Below are 21,326 nucleotides of genomic sequence, written 5' to 3'. Positions count from 1 at the left end.
TTTGAGCAAGGCACTTAACCACACACTGCTCCAATCCACCCAGCTGAAAATGGGTACCGGCAAAATGCTGGGGGTTAACCTCGCGATAGACTGGCATCCTATCCGGTGGGGAGTCTCGTACTCTCAGTCACTTCACGCCACAAAAATCGGCAAAAGCACTGGCCTCACGGGCCACAAAGGCTCAGGACAGACCTTAACTTTAACTAAATCTATGAAAGCTATACCTTTAGCAAATGTGTAATGGAGAGTATATTGACTGGCTGCATCATAGCCTGGTATGGATACACCAATGCCCTCAAATGGAAAATTCTACAAAAAGTAGTCAGTATGAGCCAGTGCATCATGGGTAGCAGCTTCCCCGCCATTGAGTACATCTACATGGATCACCGTCACAGGAAAGCAGCATCCATCACCAGGGATCCCACCATCCATACCATGCTCTCTTCTCGCTGCTGCCACCGGGAAGGTGGTACAGGAGCCTCAGGACCCACACCACCAGGTTGAGCAACAGCTATCACTCCTCAACCATCAGGCTCTTGAACCAGAACACATAACTTCACTCAACTTCATTTGCCTCATCACTGAAATTTTTCCACAACCGATGGACTCACTTTAAAGTACTCTTCATCTCATGTTCTCAATATTTATTGCTTATCTATTTAACATTATTCTTTCCTTTTTTGCCTTTTGTATTTGTCCAGTCTGTTGTCTTTTGCTCACTGGTAGTCCAGCCTGTTGGGTGTGGTCTTTCATTGATTCCATTATGGTTATTGGACTTATTGAGTATGCCTGTAAGAAAATGAATCTCAGGGTTGTATATGGTGACATATATGTACTTTGATAATAAAATTTACCTTGAACTTCCAACTTTGAAAAAAGACTGACAAACAACCAATGTGCAAAGGAAATAAACTGCAAATAAAAAAGTAATATTGACTTGTAAAGAGTGCTTGAAAGTGAGTCTGTGGGTTGTAGAATGTGTTCAGAGTTATGGTGAGTGATGTTATCGGCACTGGTTCAGGAGCCTGCAACTCACTAACTAGGGAGTAATTTAACCAGGTTTCACACTCAACTCATCCCACCCTGGCTGGGAAGCAGTCACCTAACTGTGCCTCCTGCTAACTTATCCCATCACTTTCTCCTCTCCCAAACACAAAATCAGTCATCAAAACTTCTCCAGACGTTATCACACACCAGAGACCATTACTGGAGTGCTTATGAAAGTGTGTGAAAGCTTTGCTGATTTTGTTAATTGAACCCCAGGGTACAATTGATCCTCTGCGCACTGCTGTCAGGGCCGGTCGTGGTAACTGCTCTGTACGAGGCCGGCTCCGGGTTATTGGAAATGCTTTGTCAAGCCCTCAGTCTATTGAAAAAGCTCCCTAGTGGCCGGCATGTAGATGGCTCTGTTACTTTTATGGATCTGCGTTCTGCGGCGATGTGATCATTGCTGTTCTTGAAAAGTGGCCGGATCTTTTACACCAAATCATTCCCGGAGAAGGTGTTCCCACAGGAGGGTCATCCGAACCTTCGGACTGGAGTAGGAGTTAGATCAAGAAGACTTGAATACAAAAGCAGGGGTATGATGCTGAGGCTTTATAAAGCATTCATCAGACCACGCCTGGAGTACTGTGTGCAGTTTTGGGGTCAATATCTAAGGAAACATGTGCTGGCATTAGAGAGGGTGCAGAGGTTCATGAGAAAGATTCCAGAAATGAAAGGGTTAATGTATGCTGCGTGCTTGATGTCTCTGGGGCTTCATTCGCCACTGAAACCTGTCAAGTATTGAAAGCAGCACACAAAAATTGCTGGTGGGACACAGCAGGCCAGGCAGAAGTACAGTCAACGTTTTGGGTCGAGACCCTTCGTCAGGACTTACGAAGGGTCTCAGCTGAAACATCGACTGTACTTCTTCCTATAGATGCTGCCTGGCCTGCTGCGTTCCACCAGTATTTTGTGTGTGTTGCTTAAATTTCCAGCATCTGCAGATTTTCTCGTGTTTGCATTTTTAAATATTGAAAGGCCTACAGTGGATGTGGAGAGGCTATTTTCAATAATGGGAGAGCCTAAGAAGGAAATCTCTTTAGAACAGAGATGAGGATGTATTTCTTTAGCCAGAAGGTGATGAATTTGTAGAATTTATTGCCACAGACATCTGTGAATGCCAACCCATTGGGTCTTGATGAAGGATCTCGGCCTGAAATGTCGACTGTTTACTCTTTTCCATAGATGCTGCCTGGCTTGCTCCAGCATGTTGTGTGTGTTGCTTGGATTTCCAGCATCCGCAGATTTTCTCACGTTTTGGTATATTTAAAGCTGAGTTTGACAGGTTCTTGATCAGTAAGGGTGTCAAATATTATCCAGAGAAGGCAGGAGAATGGGGATTGAGAGGTATAGATAAATCAGTCATGCAGTCATGACAGAATTGTGGAGCAGATTTGATAAGCTGAACAGCCCAATTCTGCTCCTTTGCCTTATGGTCATTAACCCTCTCATCGGTGCTCCACCATACAATGAAATCATGATTGATCTACCATCTCAGCACCACTTTCCCACAACAACTTCCCTTCAGGCCAAGAATCCACAGCATGGTGCTCAGGACTACATACAGTGTAGTGGTTAACCTTCCCAGCTTCTTACCTTCCTATCTTGACTTCTGCCACCTTCCTTTCTAGTCCTGATGAAGGGTCTTGGCCCGAAACATTGACTGTTTATTCCCCTCTATAGATGCTGCCTGACCTGCTGAGTTCCTCCATCATTTTGTGTGCTTTGCTCTGGATTTTCAGCAACTTCAGAAATGGAAGATTACTAATAACTGAACACCATCAGTATAAAATAGGTCTATAAAGGCAGCTATGGTGGATTGAACTTGGAGTATGAAGGTTAGCACAGCATTGTGCTGTAATATTCTATATTCTAAGTCTTTTCTTGGAGCAGGAGTGGATCATTCATCCCCCCGTGATTCTGGTGTACTGTTCAGCAATTTCACGGATTATCTACCTGAGATGGGATTCCTTACCCCATCTCAGTGATTCAAGAATATGACCCCACATCCTCGATTTGGGCAGAATGCCCACATCCTCTTGTTGTAGAGAACTCTTTGCAGTGGGGAGATTCTATGAGCCCAACATAGCAACAAGTCCAATACTGCTTCCAAGGTGATATACCAGAGTCAGTGACCAAAGGTTGGGTCAAGGGCTTGAGGAGATGCTGGGACATATTGGTGGAGATGTGAGAGAGAATAAGTTACAGCGAGTAATGAGGTTAATCTGAGAGCTGCCATGGTCTTAATGAACCATATGATCACTTTTCCAAGTTATGAACAGGTTCTTTGGCCCACCAAGTTCATGCTCACCAGGATGCCAGTCTAGCTACTCACATCTGCCTGCATATGGTCTGTATCCCCCTATTCCCCATCTGTTCTTACTGTTCCTAAATACTTCTTAAATACTTCCTCTCGTATCCAAGAATATGAATTCTAAGGGAATGTGGTTACAGAGAGACCTCCAGAGGGGTCACTCACTGGAGGATGAGCCCAAGGTTTGGCTAACTACTAGAGAACAGCTGGGCAGGAAGACAAGAGCATTTCCCTTCTCCTATTTGGTCACTGAACCAACTGGCCCAGCTCTAATCACTACAGTTTATGACCACTTCACATTAAAATGGACTTCTTGTTCTAATTGTATTCTTCCTCATAAAAATTGTGTATAATTTATGTTTAACACACTGATGAAATCACAAAGAAGTCATGCCAGCAGCTATATTTCATTAGGAGTTGGTGGATACGCGATATCTCACCAAAGACCCTTGCAAATCCCTACAGACGTATGTTAGAGAGAATTCTGGTTGCACCACCAGCTGGTGTAGAGGCTTCAATGCATAGGATCGCAAAGGGTTGCAGAGTGCTGTAAATTCAGCCAGCTCCATCACAGGCACAACCCTCCTCCCCCCCCCCCCCCATTGAGAATATCTTCAAAAGGCGATGCCTGAAGAATGCGGTACCCGTCATTAAGTCTCTTCACTATTTGGACATGCCCTCTTCTCATTACTACCATCTGAGTGGAGGTACACTCAACATTTTAAGAATGGTTCCTTCCCCTCTGGATTTCTGAATCAGAATCATATTTTTAATCACTGACATATATCATGAAATACATTGTTTCCCTGCAGCAATGCAAGAGATAAAAAAAAATGACTATAGGTTACAATGAGAGATACAAAATTATAAATAAATAGTACAAAAAGAGAGCAAAATTGTGAAGTAGTGTTTACGAACCCTTGAGAAATCTGGTGGTGGAGGGGAAGAAGCTGTTCCTAAAATGCTGAGTGTGGGTCATCCCATGAACAGTGTCTCACTAGTCCTATCTTGCACCACTTCAGATCATTTTTATACCTTGCATAGTACTGCTAGCACGGTGATAATAAACCTGATTCTGATTGTTTACTTCAGGTGGGGGGTTATATGGGAGGCAGGGTTTAAGGGCCGGCACAACATTGTGGGCCAAAGGGCCTGTACTGTGCTATAATATTCTATGTTCTATGAATGCTGCCTATATGATGCTATGATGCTGTTGCATTGCACATATGTATACAGGTACTTGTGCAAACAACACAATAAACTTGTCCTTATGAAGAATCTCAGCCTGAAATGCCATCTGTACACTCTTCTCCACAGATGCTACCTGACCTGCTGAGTTCCTCCAGCATTTTGTGTGCGTTGCTCTGGATTTCTGGCATCTGCAGAATCTGTTGAGTTTATGACAATAAATTTGACTTTGAGTATTTTCAGGGTGTATATGTACATGTGTCTATGACAATGAACATGATTTTGACTGCCTCCGGATGGGGAGGGTGGGGGGTGGTGTGGAACAGCCAGCTCAGACCAGGCACAAGTCCTTGCAGTCAGTTACAGTCTCAGATTCTTCCCTACTTCTGAGCCTCATTTGCCAAAACCAACTAATCCTGGGCCTCTAAATTCAAGTTCAAGTTTAATTATTATTCAACTATACACGAATCTAGCCAAACGAAACAGCATTCCTCTGGGGCCAAGGTACAAAACATAAAACACAAGTCAGTAAGGTATAGGAGCAGAATCAGACCACTCGGCCCATCAAGTGTATTCCATCACGGCAGATTTATTAACCCATTCTCCTGCCTTCTCCCTGCAATCTTTGATGCTCTGATTAAGCACGAACATATCAACCTCTGTTTCAAATATACCCAATGACTTGGCCTCCACAGTCACCTGTGGCAATGAATTCCACAGATTCACCACCCTCTGGCTAAAGAAATTCCTTCTCATCTCCGTTCTAAACGGACATCTACAGGAAACATCCTCTCTACATTCACTACTAGGCCTTTCAATATTTGATAGGGGAGGGGGGAACGTCGACTCAGACCATGAGAGGCCTGCGTTGGGCTACTGTGGACTACTTTCTGGAGGTCCAAGACGCCGACTTCTACAAAGAAGGGATCCGTATGCTCCACGACCGCTGGACTAAGTGTGTAAATGTAGGAAAAATAAATGTGCTAGGTTTTCTAAAATTGACTCCTTCTACCCTAGGCCACGAACTTATCAATCACCCCTTGTACATATATACACACACACACACACACACACACAGTCCAACAGTCCAAGCTGTTGCTTCTAGTGTGGTAATGGGTGAATGCCCCACTGTACTGTGTTTCAATGTGATGCTGAACAGAGACTGTATCTGCCCCTGGATGTCAGGGAACATGGAACTGCACAGGGCAGAAGGCACAGAAACAGGTAATTGTCGACCAGTCCTGAACACCGTTTTAAAGTGAAACTTGGAGTTCCGGCATTGGTTATCTAGCCAACATCGCTGAAACTCAGCATGTGATATTGCTTTGCACAGATCTTTTCAACGCCACAACAGTGACTGCACTTGGGAAGATGCTGTAAATTAGCTTGCAACATCCTGAGGCTGATGTCACTTGAAACCACTTCCAAGCCACACACCTAGAGTTCCCAGGGGTTTAAGCAGCTGACAGACAAGTTCAAGTTTAAGTTTAATTGTCATTCCACTATATACATTGTTACGTACCCCGTAACTGGGTTGCCAAACCAGCAGAAATGGACCACTTAGTTGGAGTCTGGATTACTGGAACTAAGAAAGTTTTATTAAAGAAATAAGTAACACAGTACTCTAATCGTAAGGATATAAATGCGACAGGTTAGCAATGATAAAACACACATGTACACAGAACTAGGATAATAGGAATCAATCAAGCTCTATCGCAGTCTAGGGGTAAAGTGATGAGTCTCAAGTGACGCAGAGTTCAGTTCAGCTGAGTACAGTTCGCAGTAATCGCTGTTGTGCCGTTGAGGTGGGAGGGAGGGAGGGAGGGGGTGGGGGGAAGAGAGAGACAGAGAGAGAGAGAGAGAGAGAGAGAGAGAGAGAGAGAGAGAGAAAGAAAGAGAGAGAGCAAGAGCAAGCACGAATGCAAATTTCAATTCACAGACCTTTGATGTTCCTCGCAGTTAGCTTTTGGGCGAGATCTTTTAATGTCTTCTGAGGTCACCGACTGTGACCCCTCTGTTCCGGATACATTCATTCTTCCGCGGTGAACCCGGTACCCAGGCAAGGGCGGACACACACACCAGGTTCCCGCCGATAGTACCTTTTCACCCTGTGCATCTATGGTCGGTCCCGCGATCAGACCTCCAAACTCTCACCAACTTGTGGGGGCACACCGCACTTCCAGGGTCTCGTGATCTCGTGGTGTGTGTCTTGCCTTAGCAAACCTGTTCCTTTTATCCCCCTGTGGGGTGTCGCCTGTATATCAAACTTCAAACAGTTCAGGTTCAAAGCAATCGATCTAACAATACTCGGAACTGTGTCTCTTTTCGTTAATCTCTCTCGTCTCTCATTAACATTTCTGAATGCTGCTCCATTGTCTCACTTATCTCTCTCATTAGCATCAATCTTCTGATAACTTGGTCTTTTGTCACAACATGAATACAGCTAAAACAAAACAGCGTTCCTCTGACGCCAAGGTGAAAAGTGCAGAACCAATAGTCGCACACAGCACATATAATTATGACTGCATAAAAACAGAGTTACAAAAAACTTCTAAAATACTAATCTAGCCCAAGTTCCTGAGTGCCACGACCTGTAGGTCGATGGTGCATGGATGTTGTCCTGAAGCCATGTTTCTGCAAAATCAGCCCGCAGCAGTTACTCATATCACGCAGTCGCAGACAAACACAATCCAGCTCGTCTCCCACCAGCTAAACTTGGCAGGATAAAGTATCAGCAGGCGTGAGCTTTTACGTGGAAGCTGAGGAAGGGAAGCCCCTGGAGGATGGTGGAGATTGAAGTGGTATGGATAGTCACTGTCGAACCAGCATTAAGTCACTTGTTTGACCTGGATTGAATGGTGTGTCTCAGCGGCAACTTGACCGAACCTTCCTCTGGCTGGTCACTCCATCTTCCTCAGTTCTTTCCATCAGCTCTCCTGCCCTTTCACCTTGTTATGCCGCATTGCCACTTTCTCATCCTTGACCCTAAACCCCTTCAGAGGCTTCTGGATTGAGCTGGGTCATCTGAAATGTTTAATGAAAAAAATGAGAGTCATGTTTTCTTTTTCCGGCGGCCCAACCGAATCAAGAGAGGAGGTTACACAGAAGGACAGGACAAGACAAGAGATTTAAAAGGGAGTGCTCACGAGATTTTGGCCTTTTCTGGCATCACAATCGAATTGCAATTCATTAGCAAGAGCAAATAAAAATAAGGCAGGGACAAGTGGAGCAGTCATTGTGTGAGTGGACCAGTGTTAGAGTGCAGAGGCTTCGGTGATAACAAGCTTGCATGAGGCAGTTTCTGGTAAAAGTTTCTTCTTCTTCGTCTGTTAGTACATAGTTAGCGCGGTGAGAATGGTTCCGGGACTGTGTTGTGTTCTTTGTGTGAGATGTGAGAATTCTGGAAGACCTCCAGCCTCCCAGATAATCACATCTGCACCAGGTACACTAAGCTATAGTTCCTCAGAGAACATGTTAAAGAACTGAAGCTGCAGCTCGATGACCTTCAGCTCATATGGGAAACTGAGGAGTTCACAGATATGAGCTACAGGGAGGTAGTCCCCTAAGTTACAGGAGGTAGGTACCTGATAGAGGTGTATAAGATGATGAGGCATTGATCATGTGGATAGCCAGAGGCTTTATCCCAGGGCTGAAATGGCTAACACGAGGGGGCATAGTTTTGAGGTGCTTTGAAGTAGGTACAAGGGGAATGTCAGAGGTAAGTTTTTCACACAGGGTGGTGGGTGCATGGAATGCATTGCCAGCAGAGGTTAGAAAAATTGAGGGCTATGCGGCAGGGAAATTCTAGGCATTTTCTAGAGTAGGTTACATGGTCATACACTGTGGGCCGAAGGGCCTGTAATGTGCTGTAGATTTCTATGTTTCTATTTTACCCCCCCCCCCCCGTTGCCTTCCTCTCAATAATCAGTATATTGCTTTGGATACTGTTGGGGGCACGGGGTGGGGGTGGGGTGTTGAACTACCCGGGGGAGCCTTAGTGACCAGGTCTGAGTCTGACAGTGTGGCTCAGAAGGGAAGGGGGAGAAGAGGACTGCAGTAGTGACATGGGATTCCATTGTTAAAGAAGTAACCACGAGATTCTGTGGATGAGAAAGAGACACCCGGATGGTATGTTGTCTCCAAGGTGGCAGGGTCATGGATATCTTGGATCGGATCCATGGTATTCTAAAGCGAAAGGGTGAGCAGCCAGAAGTCTTGGTACATATTGGACCAATGACATAGGTAAGAAAAGAGAGGTTATCCTGAAGAGAGAACTTAGGGAGTTGGGTAGAAAGCTGAACAGCAGGACATCCATATCTCCAGGTAACTTCTGGATTGCTGCCTGTGCCACACACCAGTGAGGGTAAGAATAGGATGATTTGGCAGATGTATGTGTGGCTGAGGAACTGGTGCAGGGCAGGGCTTCAGATTTCTTGATCATTGGGATCTCTTCTGGGGAAGGAATGACCTGTACAAAGGGGCAGGTTACACCTGAATCTGAGAGGGACCAGTATCCTTGCAGGCAGGTTTGCTAGAGTTGTTGGGGAGGGTTTAAACCAATTTGGCAGGGGGATGGAAACCAGTGATAGGGCTGAGGATGGGGCAGTTGGTATACAACTAGATGCAGTGTGCATTGAGACTGTCAGGAAGATGATCGGGCAAACTTACTATCAGTGGGATGAGTTGCACTGTAACGTGGTGACAAAAATCGAAAAGGGTGATGAATACAGGACTGAAGGTGTTATATTTGAATGCATGCAGTGTATGGAATAAGGTAGATGACCTTGCAACATAGTTTGAGGTTGGTAGGTATGATGTTGTGGACATCACTGAATCAGGGCTGAAAGAGGATCACAGTTGGGAGCTTAACACCCAAGGATAAGCATTGCATCAAAAGGACAGGCAGGTAGGCAGAGGGGCTGGGATGGTTCTGTTGATAAAATCTGAAATCAAAATCTTAGAAAGAGGTGACATTAGGGTAAGGAGATGTAGAATCCTTGTGGGTAGAGTTAAGAAACTGTAAGGGTAAAAAGACTCTGATGGGAATTATATACAGGCCTTCGAACAGTAGTCAAGATATGTGAGATAGAAAATGCATGTCAAAAGGACAAAGTAATGACAGTCATGGGGGATTTGAATATGCAGGTAGATTGAGAAAATCAGGTTGAGCTGGATCCCAAGAGAGAGAATTTGTAAAATGCCTAAAACAGCTTTTTAGACCAGCCTGTGATTGAGCACACCAGGGGAAAGGCTATTCTGGATTAGGCGTTGCGTAATAAACCAGATTTAATTAGGGAGTTTAAGATTAGGGAACCCTTACAAGACAGTGATCATAATATGATAGACTTCACTCCACAGTTTGAGAAGGAGAAGCTAAAGTCAGTAGTACAACTGAGTAAAGGGAGTTAGAGAGTCATGAGAAAGGAGCTGGCCAAAGTTGATTGGAAAGGGACACTGGTAGGGATGAAGGCAGATCAGCAAGAGCGGGAGTTTCTGTTTAGAAAACAGTCTACGCTTTTGTTCCTTCTACTGCGAAGAAACGTCGGGAAGGGTATGGTTATATACTTGGTAGAAGGAACAAAAGTGTAGACTATTTTCTAAATGAGGAGAAAACTCAAAAATCAGAAATGCAAAGGAACTTGAGGGTCCCTTGTGTAGAAATCCCTGAAGGTTAACTTGCAGGTTGAAGTGGTGGTGGGACAGGCTAATGCAAGGATGTAAAGCTGAGGCTTTATAAGGAACTGGTGAAGCCTCACTTGGAGTATTGTGAGCAGTTCTGGGCCCCTTTTCTAAGAAAGGTTGTGCTGTCATTCCAGAGTGTTCAGAGGAGGTACACCAGAATGATTCCAAGAATGAAAGGGTTATCCGTACGAGGAATGTTCGATAATGGATCTGGGTCTGTATTCACTGGGATTTAGAAGATTGCGGGGGGGGGGAACTCCCTTAATCCTATCGAATGTTGAAAGGCATAGGGTGGGTGTGGAGAGGATGCTTCTTATAGTGGAGGAGTCTGGGACCAAAGGGCACAGCCTCAGAACAGAGGGACATCCATTTAGAATTAAGATGAGGAGGAATTTCTTTAGCCAGAGGGTGGTAAGTCTATGGAATTCATTGCCAGAGGTGGCTGTGGAAGCCAAGTCATCTGCTGCATTTAAGGCAACGGTTGTTGGATTCCTGATTACTCGGGCATGAAAGGCTATGGGGAGAAGCCAAGAGAATGTGGTTGAGAGGGAAAAAGGATCAGCCAGGATGAAATTGTGGAACACATGTGATGGGCTGAATGGCCTCATTCTGCTCCTATCTCTTATGGTCATGTTTAACCTGCAGAAAGTTGTAAAATCAGCCAGCTCCATCATGGGCACTAGCCTCGGCAGCACCAAGGACACCCATAAAAGGTGAAGCCTTAAGAAGGCAGCATTCGTCACTAAGGACCCCAGTCACCCAGGTCGTGCCCTCTTCTCCAATCTGCTGGAGGAACTCACTGTACTCACTGGAGTTTAGAAGAATGGGGGGGGGGTGGAAATCACAATGAAACCTATCAACTATTGAATGGTCTGGATAGAGTGGATGTGGGGAGGATGTCTCTTATAATGGGCGAGTCTAGAGTCAGACAGCACACCCTCAGAATAGAGGGACATCCAGTTAGAACAGAGATGGTGAAGAGTTTCACTAGCCAGAGGGTAGTGAATCTGTGGAGGCCAAGTCACTGGGTATATTTAAAGCAGAGGTTGATAAGTTCTTGATTGGTCAGGGTGTCCAAGGTAACGGACAGAAGGCAGGAGAATGGGATTGAGGGGATAATAAATCAGCCATGATGAAACAGTGGAGTGGACTTGATGGAGGAGTGGCGTGGCTCTGCTTCTGTGTCTCACTGGTCCAAGCAGCATCTGTGGAAGAGCTGGGGGGAGCAAATTGCTGACACTTTGGGTCAAAACGTACATCAGGACTGAGAGGAGAGGGGGAAGATTGATGGTATAAAGTGAAGAGGGTGAGTGGTGAGAAAGGAATCAACCCATCTCCCCACTCTCTGTACTGGCCATCTTGCCTCTCCACTCTCAGTCCCGATGCAGGCTTGTGATCTGAAGCACTGACAGTTTCTTTTGCTCTACAGATGCTGCCTGACCCTCTGAGGTCCTCCAACAAAATGGAGAGACAAGAGACCACAGATGCTGGAATCTAGAGGAACCCAACACATCACACAACATCTTTGGAGAGGAATAAACAGTCGATGTTTCGGGCAGAGACCTTTCATCAGGACTGGAAAAGAAGGGGACAGAAGTCAATTTAAGATGGAGTGATGAGGAGAAGAAGTACAAGCGGACAGGTGATAGATAAGACCAGTCAACTGGAGAAGGGAATGAAGTGAGAAACTGGGGGATGATAGGTAAAGGGCTGAAGAAGAAGAAATCTAATAGGAGAGGACAGTGAACCATGAGAGGGAAAGAAGAGGAGAACCAAAGACAGAAGAGAAAGGGGGAGACAGTAACCAGAATGGGGAATCAACAAAATAGAAAGGAGGGAAGGGGAGGAGAAATTGATGTTTTTGCCATCAGGTTGCAGACTAGCCAGACAGAATATGGGGCTTTGCTCCTCAACCCGAGTTTGATCTCATCAGTTCAGTGGAGGAAGTTGTGGAATGGGAGTGGGGAATGAAACTGAAATGGTAACCACCAGGCGATCCTGCCCCTTGCAGCAGGCACAACGAAGGTGTTTGACAGAGCTCTATAAAGGGGACTCACCGACTGAGGGTATATCACCCATCTGGATGAGCAACCACACATTTTCCCTTTGGCTCCAGCCCCCTGGGCTCTCCACTTCCCACAGTCGGTCCTGTTCTTCAGGACGAGCCTGCAGGTACCTGTGGCAAACTGAGAGAGAGCACAGGTTCATTTTCCTGCACCCTGTTCTGCTCCCCCATCACCCAGTATGCAGCCGCTGGCCATTCCCGCTCCTAGGATTGTTCACACCCTTTCTGCTGAACTCCACAAGCCGCCTCAAGAAATAGTGTAGGTGCTGTTTACATAAGTGATAAAATCCAGAACAACACACACAAAGAGATGTGGAATTGTTATTTTTTGCAATTTTCCATAAAATTTAACTTTCCTATGCTTGTTTATCATTTTTATATAATCACCTATACACCTGTAATTTTCTAGTAATTTTAGTATAGCTGGTTCTGTATTTTCCAGAAGTTTCTCAGTTTTTCTGTAGCAAGTGCCACACTACTTGAATCTGGCTATTTTATGGGTTAATTGTTATAGTTGGAGTGGTGTTATCTCTAGTCAGTCTATGAGACAACCATGACTTCTTTCTTAAATTTTTCTCTTTTTTTTGTTCTTTGTTCTTGTAACACTTAATAAACTGGCCCTAACCACCAAGTTTTATACTTCTTTCTTGACTTCCAAAGAACCTCTGAATCAACATCACCAGATCCAACACTGGGTTAATCCTTGCACTATCCAGCCCTACTAAGCTGGTGTTGGATTCTGGTGTTTTAATCCAAGTTTCTTTCAGAAGTCAGGAAAAAGACACAAAACTTGTTTGCTTCATGGCGCTCTATTAAGTGTCAATGGAACAAAGAGGGAGTTGAAAACGGACAGACATAGGGGTCTACTAATAGAAGCAGAGTCTAAAGGAAATATGGTGCTGTCTCATGGTCAGCTATTTTTATACTCCATAGATAAGGAAAATTCCATTCAAATTTGTAGATAAGAGTCAAGCATTGACAAAGCTTTAATTCAAATAATGCAGTCCCAAGAGAAGCTTCCAGAATCATATCCACTAGCATAACCACTAGGGGGACACACTGAACAACTGCATACATACTGTGGCCACTAGGAAGCTTATTAACCTATTGTATGCATTTAAGCACTACTTAAAATACAAGCAGATAATTGTTAAGCCGCAGAAATAAATAACTATTAAACAGACTAAATAAACTTTTGTTTTGTTGTGCAACTTCAGGGTGCTTGGGGGTTGATGTTCTGTTTTGTGCGGGGTAGGGGGGTTTTGGGGGCTGATGATCAGGATGCTGATCTTTTTTTGTGTTGGGGGGTTGGCTTGATGTTTCTCTCTGTACGACTTTCATGTTCTATCTTTGCTTCTCAGCTATCTGGAGAAGACAAGTTTCAGAGTTGTATAAGGATACATGCTTTGATAATAAATGAACCTTTGAAACGATCTAATCCAACACTGGTGACTGCCTGTACCTCTGTACATGGCCGGTGAGATGGGTCGGCTGATCCCCAGATCCTGGTCGGCGGGGAACTGACTGCAGAAGTCGGACAGCATCCTCAGCCCAAGGCCCAGGCGTCGGTGTTTCTTGCGGATGAAAACGGTGTCTAGGACGGGCAGCTGGTAACATTGGCTGGTGCCGGCATAGCACAGACTCCCTGGGACAAAGCAGAGAGATATGGAGCAGCAAGCACTTCATCCACCTCACACCATCCCACCTGATCCCCAGGACCCTGGTGTGCCGCGGGTGAAGGAACAGCAGTTTGCGACTGTGGGCCCCCACGAGATTCTACCATAGGTGACAGCTCCCACTCAGTTTGTCCTAGTCCAACCACATGGACACCGTGGCCGAGAAAGCACACCAGCACCTTCCTGCTTCAGAAGGCTAAAGAAATTCGGCATGTTCCTGGTGATCTTCATTGATTGATTGGTTTTATACAGAGGCACCTCTGAAACCATCCCATCCCTTACATCTCACCTTGGTACAGCATTTGCTCTGCTCAAAATGATTGCAGAGAGTTGTGCACACAGCCCAGTCCATCACACAACTCAGAAAGCAGCCCATCTGGGTGTATCACAGCTTGGTATAGCAACTGCTCTCTCTGCGACTGTAAGAAACTGCAGAGAGTTGTGGACACAGCTCAGCACATATTGGAAACCAGTCTCCCCTCCATGGACCCTGTCTAAACTTCTCACTGCCTTGGGAAAGCAGCCAGCATAATCAAAGACCCCTCACACCCCAGATATCCTCTTCTCCTCCTTCCCATTGGACAAAAGATTTTTAAAAATCTTGTGAACATGCATCAGCACATTCACAGACAAGTCCTACCCCACTGTTATAAGATTATTGAATGGACCACATATAGGATCAAGATGATCTCCTGACCAGTCTGCCTTATTTGTCTTGCTGCTCTTTCTCTGTAATTGTAACACTATACTCCACATTGTTTCTCCCTTCTATTCTACCTCAAGGTACTTTCACACAGAGTGATCAGTCTGGATGGCAAGCAAACAAAAGATTTTCGCTGTACTGTACATTGGGTAAATGTGACAATAACAAACTGACCACATCTAGCACTTGCACAGTTTAGGCCATCCCGTCCAACACAAGCCCTCACAGGTAGACTCCCACACTAAACTACAGACTTGGGCCAAGTTCAGAATCAGAATCAGGTTTACTATCACCGGCATATGTTGTGAAATTTGTTGTTTTGCGGCAGCAGTACAGAGCAATACATAATAATTAAGAATCACAATAAGAAATCTATATTAAAAAAATTAATTAAGTAGAGCAAAAAGACAGCAAATAAAAATAGTGAGGTAGTGTTCATGACTTCGATGTCCATTCAGAAATCTGATGGCAGAGGGGAATAAGCTGTTCCTGAAACATTGAGTGCGTGTCTTCAGGCTCCTGTATTTCTTGATGGTAGCAATGAGAAGAGGGCATGTACTGGGTCCTTAATGATGGATGCTGCTTTTTGAGGCATTGCAGCAGAGTAAGAGGGAGGGCAGGTTTTTACACCAGGTTCCGAACAAAATAATGGGATCAATAAACCATCTCTTTATAGACAATCCTACAGGTGGTACAGTGGCACAGCAGGTGGAGCAGCTGCCTCACGGTTCCAGAGACTCAGGGTCAATCCTGACCTCGGGCAATATCCGTGCGACTGCGCTGGTTTCCCGTGGGTAATCCAGTTCCCTCCCATATCGCAAAGTCGTGTGGGTCAGTAAGTCAATTGACCTCTGTAAGGTACCACACACAAAATGCTGGAGGAACTCAGCAGGCCAGGCAGCATCTAAGGAAAAGAGTACAGTCAATGTGTTGGGCCAAGACCCTTCAGCAGGACAAAAGATATAAACTTCTTCAGGGTAGGCATCCCTAGAAGAGACTTTTCAGTCCTGCTGAGGGTCTCTGGCTGAAACGTCAACCATACTCTTTTCCATAGATACTGTCTGGCCTGCTGAGTTCCTCCAGCATTCTGTGTGTGTTGCTTGGATTTCCGGCATCAGCAGATTTTCTCTTCTCTGTATAGTATCCCTGGTGTGGAGTTGAGAATCAGGGGGCAGTTAATGGGAATGTGAGGAGAAACGTATCTTACAGGGAAAATTAGGAGGGAATAGGATTGTTCCGCAAGCTGGCATGGAGTCAATGGGCAGAAGAATCTGCAAGTCATAAGGAAATATGAATGACTAACTCAGGTTCGACTCCCGCTCCGTGCGCTGAGTACCAGTGTACCTTTCAGCTTCACGGTGTAGAACCCAGCTGCCTCCTGGTCCTTCCAGAAGATCTTGGCAAACTCATTGATGGGATGAGGTCGGAAAGGAAGGACATCTGGCGGTCTTTCCCGGTACCCGCAGATCATCCGGTTTAACAGGTAGAGCACAATCCGTTCGCCAACTGACCGCACCTGAGAGACACACTGTCAGCTCATGTTCACCATGGGTCTCTCTGTTCACACTCAGCCAAGGTTGACTCCCATCCGTCTGAGCTCAACTGACCCAACCTACACCCACTCCCTCATACTCCAGCCGACACCTCCCCAAAAGCTGACCCATCACGAGTCTCACAACACTGGGTGCGTGTTTACTGACTGGGATATCCAGGAATCCTCCGCCCGCCCACTGTCCGTGTCCATTTCCCCAACAAGAGTCAGAGTGTTTGTCCCAGCCCAGCGTACGGTGAAAACACAGAGCATCTGCTTCTCGAGATGGAAGTGCTCCACCTCAACAGCAATTTCCCTACCATGACAGGGCATCCTTCCTTGATGGAAATACCTGCCTCAAAGGAGGTTCTCTACTTTGACTGGTTATTCCCACTGTTTAATCCTTAGATTAAACTGCTTAATTCACATTTTCATTGCAGATTAACAATTAATTATCTGCTTGTTTTTTAAGTAGTTCTTATATGTGTATAACAATATAATACTACTCGTGGTTATATTGGATTGGTATGATTCTGGAAGCTTCTCTTAGTACTGCATTATTTGAATAATGGCTTTCTAATTGGTTGACCCTTATCTACAAATTTGAATGGAACTTCTCCTTATCTAGGGGTATAAAAACACCTGCACCACAAGACAGCGCCATTTTAGTTCTCTTGTCTCTCTCTTTGCTTCGTAGACCTCTATCACTGTCTGTTCCAACTTTCCTTTGTTCTATCAATACTTAATAAACTGATGGCAAAGCAACAAGTTTTGTGCTTCTTTGCTGACTTCTGAAGCAACGTTGGATTAAAACATCAGAACCCAACAAGAAGTATCCTCCTCGATGGAGAAAGCCTATTTTGAAGGCGGTTCAGAATAATGAACATTCTCTTTTCTACTCTCTCCCTTAAGCAGAAGATACAAAAGCCTGAGATCACGTGGCACCAGGCTGAAGGACAGCCTCTACCCACCATCCCCACCCCCCTCCCGGTAATGTACAGAGGTGGCCCACCCTGGGGTTGGAGAGCAGTGTGGGTACAGGTGTATGAGGGCAAGAATACAGAGGTGCCCACCTGGGGTTGGAGAGCTGTGTGGGTACAGGTGTATGAGGGCAAGAATACAGAGGTGCCCACCTGGGGTTGGAGAGCAGTGTGGGTACAGGTGTATGAGGGCAAGAGGCTCATGTTCCTGTTGTTGTTTTGTTTTCTTACTGCTGCTGTATTTGTTGCTTGCATTGTCCTGCTGAACATTGTGGGCATGCTGTGTTGGCATAGAATGTGTGGTGACACTCGCAGGCTGCCTTGATTGTTTTGGTTGTGAACGCACACAACGTATTTCACTGCACGTTTCGATATACGTGATAACTTATGAATCTGTATCTGAGTCTTCTGCTCCTGGCAACCACTGGTGAACCGACCAAAGCTTATGGACCCTGGGCAGAAACGCACTCTCCGCCTGCCCGCAGAAACTTGGCTGAGACTCTCACCTGAACCAGTCCCTGCCTCCCATTGTCAGACGTCGTCAGAGCTTCATCCAGTGAGCACCAGCCAGCTCCTAGGTACACAGCAGCCACTGCAAGGCAGCAACAGAGGCATGAGGTCGGGGGTAGTGGGCGACACGAAGATGTGTGCTATCCTGCTGTTGAGGGCAAGTGGGAGTGGACGTTGGTCTCAGGAGAGGACAGGCCTCGTGTCATTAAGCAGGAGCTGTTTATCTGTGTGCGCACAGTCTGGTGCCAACCACTCCGTTTGTAGCAAGTACGTTAAGCTTTTCATCGTGACCCTAGGTCAATGTTCACAGTGGCTGGCTGGGCTGAGACGGAGGAGGCAGGTCGAGACTGGGGAGGGGGGGGGTTAGATAGGGCAGCTAAGTGAATGGTAGGAGGGAGGAAGGGGAGCCCAGAGGAGCAATGAGTGTGATACAATGGGTTGTGTAGGAGAGAGGTTTGGCAGGGAAAGGGACAGAGAGGAGGGGCAGAGGAGACACCATAAGACATAGGAGAAGGATCAGGCCATTTGGCCCATCAAGTCAGCTCCACCATTCAATCATGGCTGAATCCTTTTTCTCCCCCTCCTCAGCCTTCTCCCCATAACCTTTGATGCCGTGTCCATTCAAGAACTATCAAGCTCTGCCTTAAGTACACCCAATGACCTGGCTTCCACAGCTGCTGTGGTAACAAATTTCTCAAATTTACCACTCTCTGGCTAATGAATTTTCTCCGCAACTCTGTTTTAAATTGACACCTCTCCATCCTGAGGCTGTGCCCTCTTATCCTGAACTCCCCCACCATGGGAAACATCCTTTCCACATCTACACTGTCTAGGCCTTTCAACATTCGAAAGGTTTCAATGAGATCCCCCCTCATCTTTCTAAATTCCTGCGAGTACTCACTCAGAGCCATCAAACGTTCCCTGTAATGATAACCCATTTCCAGAATCATCCTTATGAACCGCCTCTGAACCCTCTCCAATCCTCATCTTTTCTCAGATGAGGAGCCCAAAACTGTTCACAATACTCAAGGTGAAGCCTCACCAGTGCCTTATAAAGCCTCAGCATCACATCCCTGCTCTTGTATTCTAGACCTCTTGAAATGAATGCTAACATTGCAATTGCCTTCCTCACCACGACTCTACCTACAAGTTAACCTTTAGGGTGTTCTGCAAAAGTCCTCCCAAGTCCCTTTGCATTTCAGATTTTTGGATTTTCTCCCATTTAGAAAATAGTCTGCACATTTATTTCTACTACCAAAGTGCATGACCATGCATTTTCCAACATTGGCGGGGGGCTGGGGAAAGAGTAGAGTTGTGGAGAGAGGGAAGGGGGAGGAGAGAGTGAAGGGGAATGTGGGTGAGGGTGGGGGGGAGGGGGATGAGGAGGGGGTGAGGGTGAAGGGGGAATATGGGAGAGGGGGACGGGGAACAGGAGGAAGACTGGAGAAATGAAAGAGTGGGGAGTCACAGAGAGAAGGGACAGGAAGAGAACAGAGATAACTCAAAGGATGGAGATAAGGGAGAAGAGAGAGCGAAATAGTATTTGGAAAGCTAGGAACAGCTGCTGTATAATTAGTGTGTCCTTGTTACTCTGCCTAGGAGGAAGGTTAACAACCCCAGTTTCCCTTGCTTTCAGTCCTGGGCAGATGTGGTCCCATTTGTGGCTCTCTGCTATCATCTAGTGGTTGTGCACAAGTACTGCAGGTACGAGCTCCTGCCTGGTTTTCCTTTCGGCTGCATCTACTCTACACCTACATGCAGTGGGGCAATGTCCACTTGAGATCTCCCTGTGCATCTGTATCTCACCTTTCTGGCCGTTCCTTCCAAGTGTGTTGCTTGAATAAATGAAAAGAAGCAATTTCCATGGCACTGGAAACTGCTTCCGCAGATACACTCCCACGTTAGTCCTATTCTACCACAATGAGACCAGTCTCAGGGTGGAACAGCAACACCTTATATTCCACCTAGGTAGCCTCCGACCTGACGGCATGGACATCGATTTTTCCTTCCGGTAATTTTTTTTCCCTCGCCCTTCTTCTATTCCCCACTCTGGCCTCTTATCTCATCTCCTCACCTGCCTATCACCTCCCCCTGCTGACCCTCTTTCATCCCCTTCTCACATGGTCCACTCTCCTCTCATATCAGATTCCTTTTCTCCAGCCTTTTGCCTTTTCTACCTTTCACCTCCCAGCTTCCTTCCTTATTCTCCTATCCCCCACCCACCTGGCTTCACCTATCACCTTCCAGCTTGTACTCCTTCTCCTCCTCCCCACCTTATCTTGGCACCTTCCCCCTTCCTTTCCAGTCCTGAAGAAGGGTCTCAGCCCAAAACGTTGATTGTTATTCATTTCCATAGATGCTGCCTGATTTGCTGAGTTCTGCCAGCATATTCTGTGTGTTACAGCAGATACTTTGACAAGAAACTTGCAGAAATGCAAGACTCTCAAAGTCAAGCTGCACGTATTGTGGGTGGGGCAACTCGCTGAGCTCCAGCCAGGTGAGTATAGACAGAATGGGCTGAAGGCACACCGTCCTGTAATAGTTTCCAGGCATCGAGGGCTGCCCATACCTGTCTTGTCATCCTGCGGACTCAACAAGCCCAGTATCTGGTGCTCAAGGCTGTCCTCGCACAGGTTAAAGAAGGCCACAGAAGACGGTGTTATAACAAGCTGGAAGAGAGACAAAAATTAAAACACAAAACAATAAATTTAAATTATGACACTATTCTTGCAGTGCAAGATTCATTCCAACTATTTATCCCTGAGGCAGATACATTAACAACATGTAAAAGACATCTATACATATAAAAGGATCGGAAAGGTTTAAGAGGGTATAGGGCAAATGGGACTAGCGTAGGTGGGCAGCTTGGTCAGTACAGAGCATTGGGCCAAAGGGCTTGTTTCTATCTGTATGACTATGATTCCAGTGTACCAGCAGACACCGTGTGCTGGAGACAGACTGTCTACTGATATCTTTTTTAAACCTACATACTTAACACAGCTATCTTGACTATACCTCTTCCCACCCTGTCACTTGTAAAAATGCTATTCCCTTTTCTCAGTTCCTCCGTCTCCACGGCTTCTGTTCTCGGGGAGATGCTCACCCACCCATCTTCTTCCTCGCCTGGCTTCACCTATCACATGCCAGCCTGTACTCTTTCCCCTCGCTCCACCTTCACGTTCTGGGTTCTTCCTCCTTCCTTTGCAGTCCTAATGAAATGTCTCAGCCTGAAACTTCGGCTGTTTATTCCTCTCTGTAGATGCTGCCTGACCTGCTGAGTTCCTCCAACTCTCTGTGTGGTACCGTGTGCTCCCTCTTCCCAAGGACACGTCATTGGAAGAGGGAAGGGCAGTTGGACCATGATCCAGACATGTGAATGGCTACATCAGCAGGTTGACAAAGAAGTCACTGAGTGGGCTTGCCTTTCTCTAGGTAAAATCAGCTTGAGACACTACAGCCAGTCACCAGCCCTGCGATCTCCAACTGTTCTGTTAAGGGGGTGGGAGGAGAAGATGGCAGCGTGACACGGCACGCGCAGCTCTCCGGTGAAATGATATCGTATTTGTAAGTAGGATGCCGTGCACAATTCTGATTTGATGAAGACAGACGTGAGAAGCAGAGGAACATCAGGAG

General features: G+C 46.0%; 1 protein-coding gene across 1 annotated transcript in view; it reads right to left on the bottom strand.

The window, feature by feature from the left end:
• Positions 1–6,046: 6,046 nt before the first annotated feature.
• fam169b (family with sequence similarity 169 member B) overlaps positions 6,047–21,326 on the bottom strand; it is a 20,240-nt gene continuing 4,960 nt past the window's right edge. The window contains exons 4-9 of the mRNA XM_063070638.1: positions 20,263–20,362; positions 17,690–17,775; positions 16,017–16,188; positions 13,756–13,938; positions 12,286–12,414; positions 6,047–7,570 (exon numbers count right to left, since the gene is read on the bottom strand). Of these exons, the coding sequence (XP_062926708.1) occupies positions 7,542–7,570; positions 12,286–12,414; positions 13,756–13,938; positions 16,017–16,188; positions 17,690–17,775; positions 20,263–20,362 (699 nt within the window). The 3' untranslated portion in view covers positions 6,047–7,541. The remainder of the gene's footprint in view (positions 7,571–12,285; positions 12,415–13,755; positions 13,939–16,016; positions 16,189–17,689; positions 17,776–20,262; positions 20,363–21,326) is intronic.

Source organism: Mobula hypostoma, chromosome 18, assembly GCF_963921235.1.
Source record: "Mobula hypostoma chromosome 18, sMobHyp1.1, whole genome shotgun sequence".
Lineage (NCBI taxonomy): Eukaryota > Metazoa > Chordata > Chondrichthyes > Myliobatiformes > Myliobatidae > Mobula > Mobula hypostoma.
This window is presented reverse-complemented; position numbering and strand designations above follow the sequence as displayed.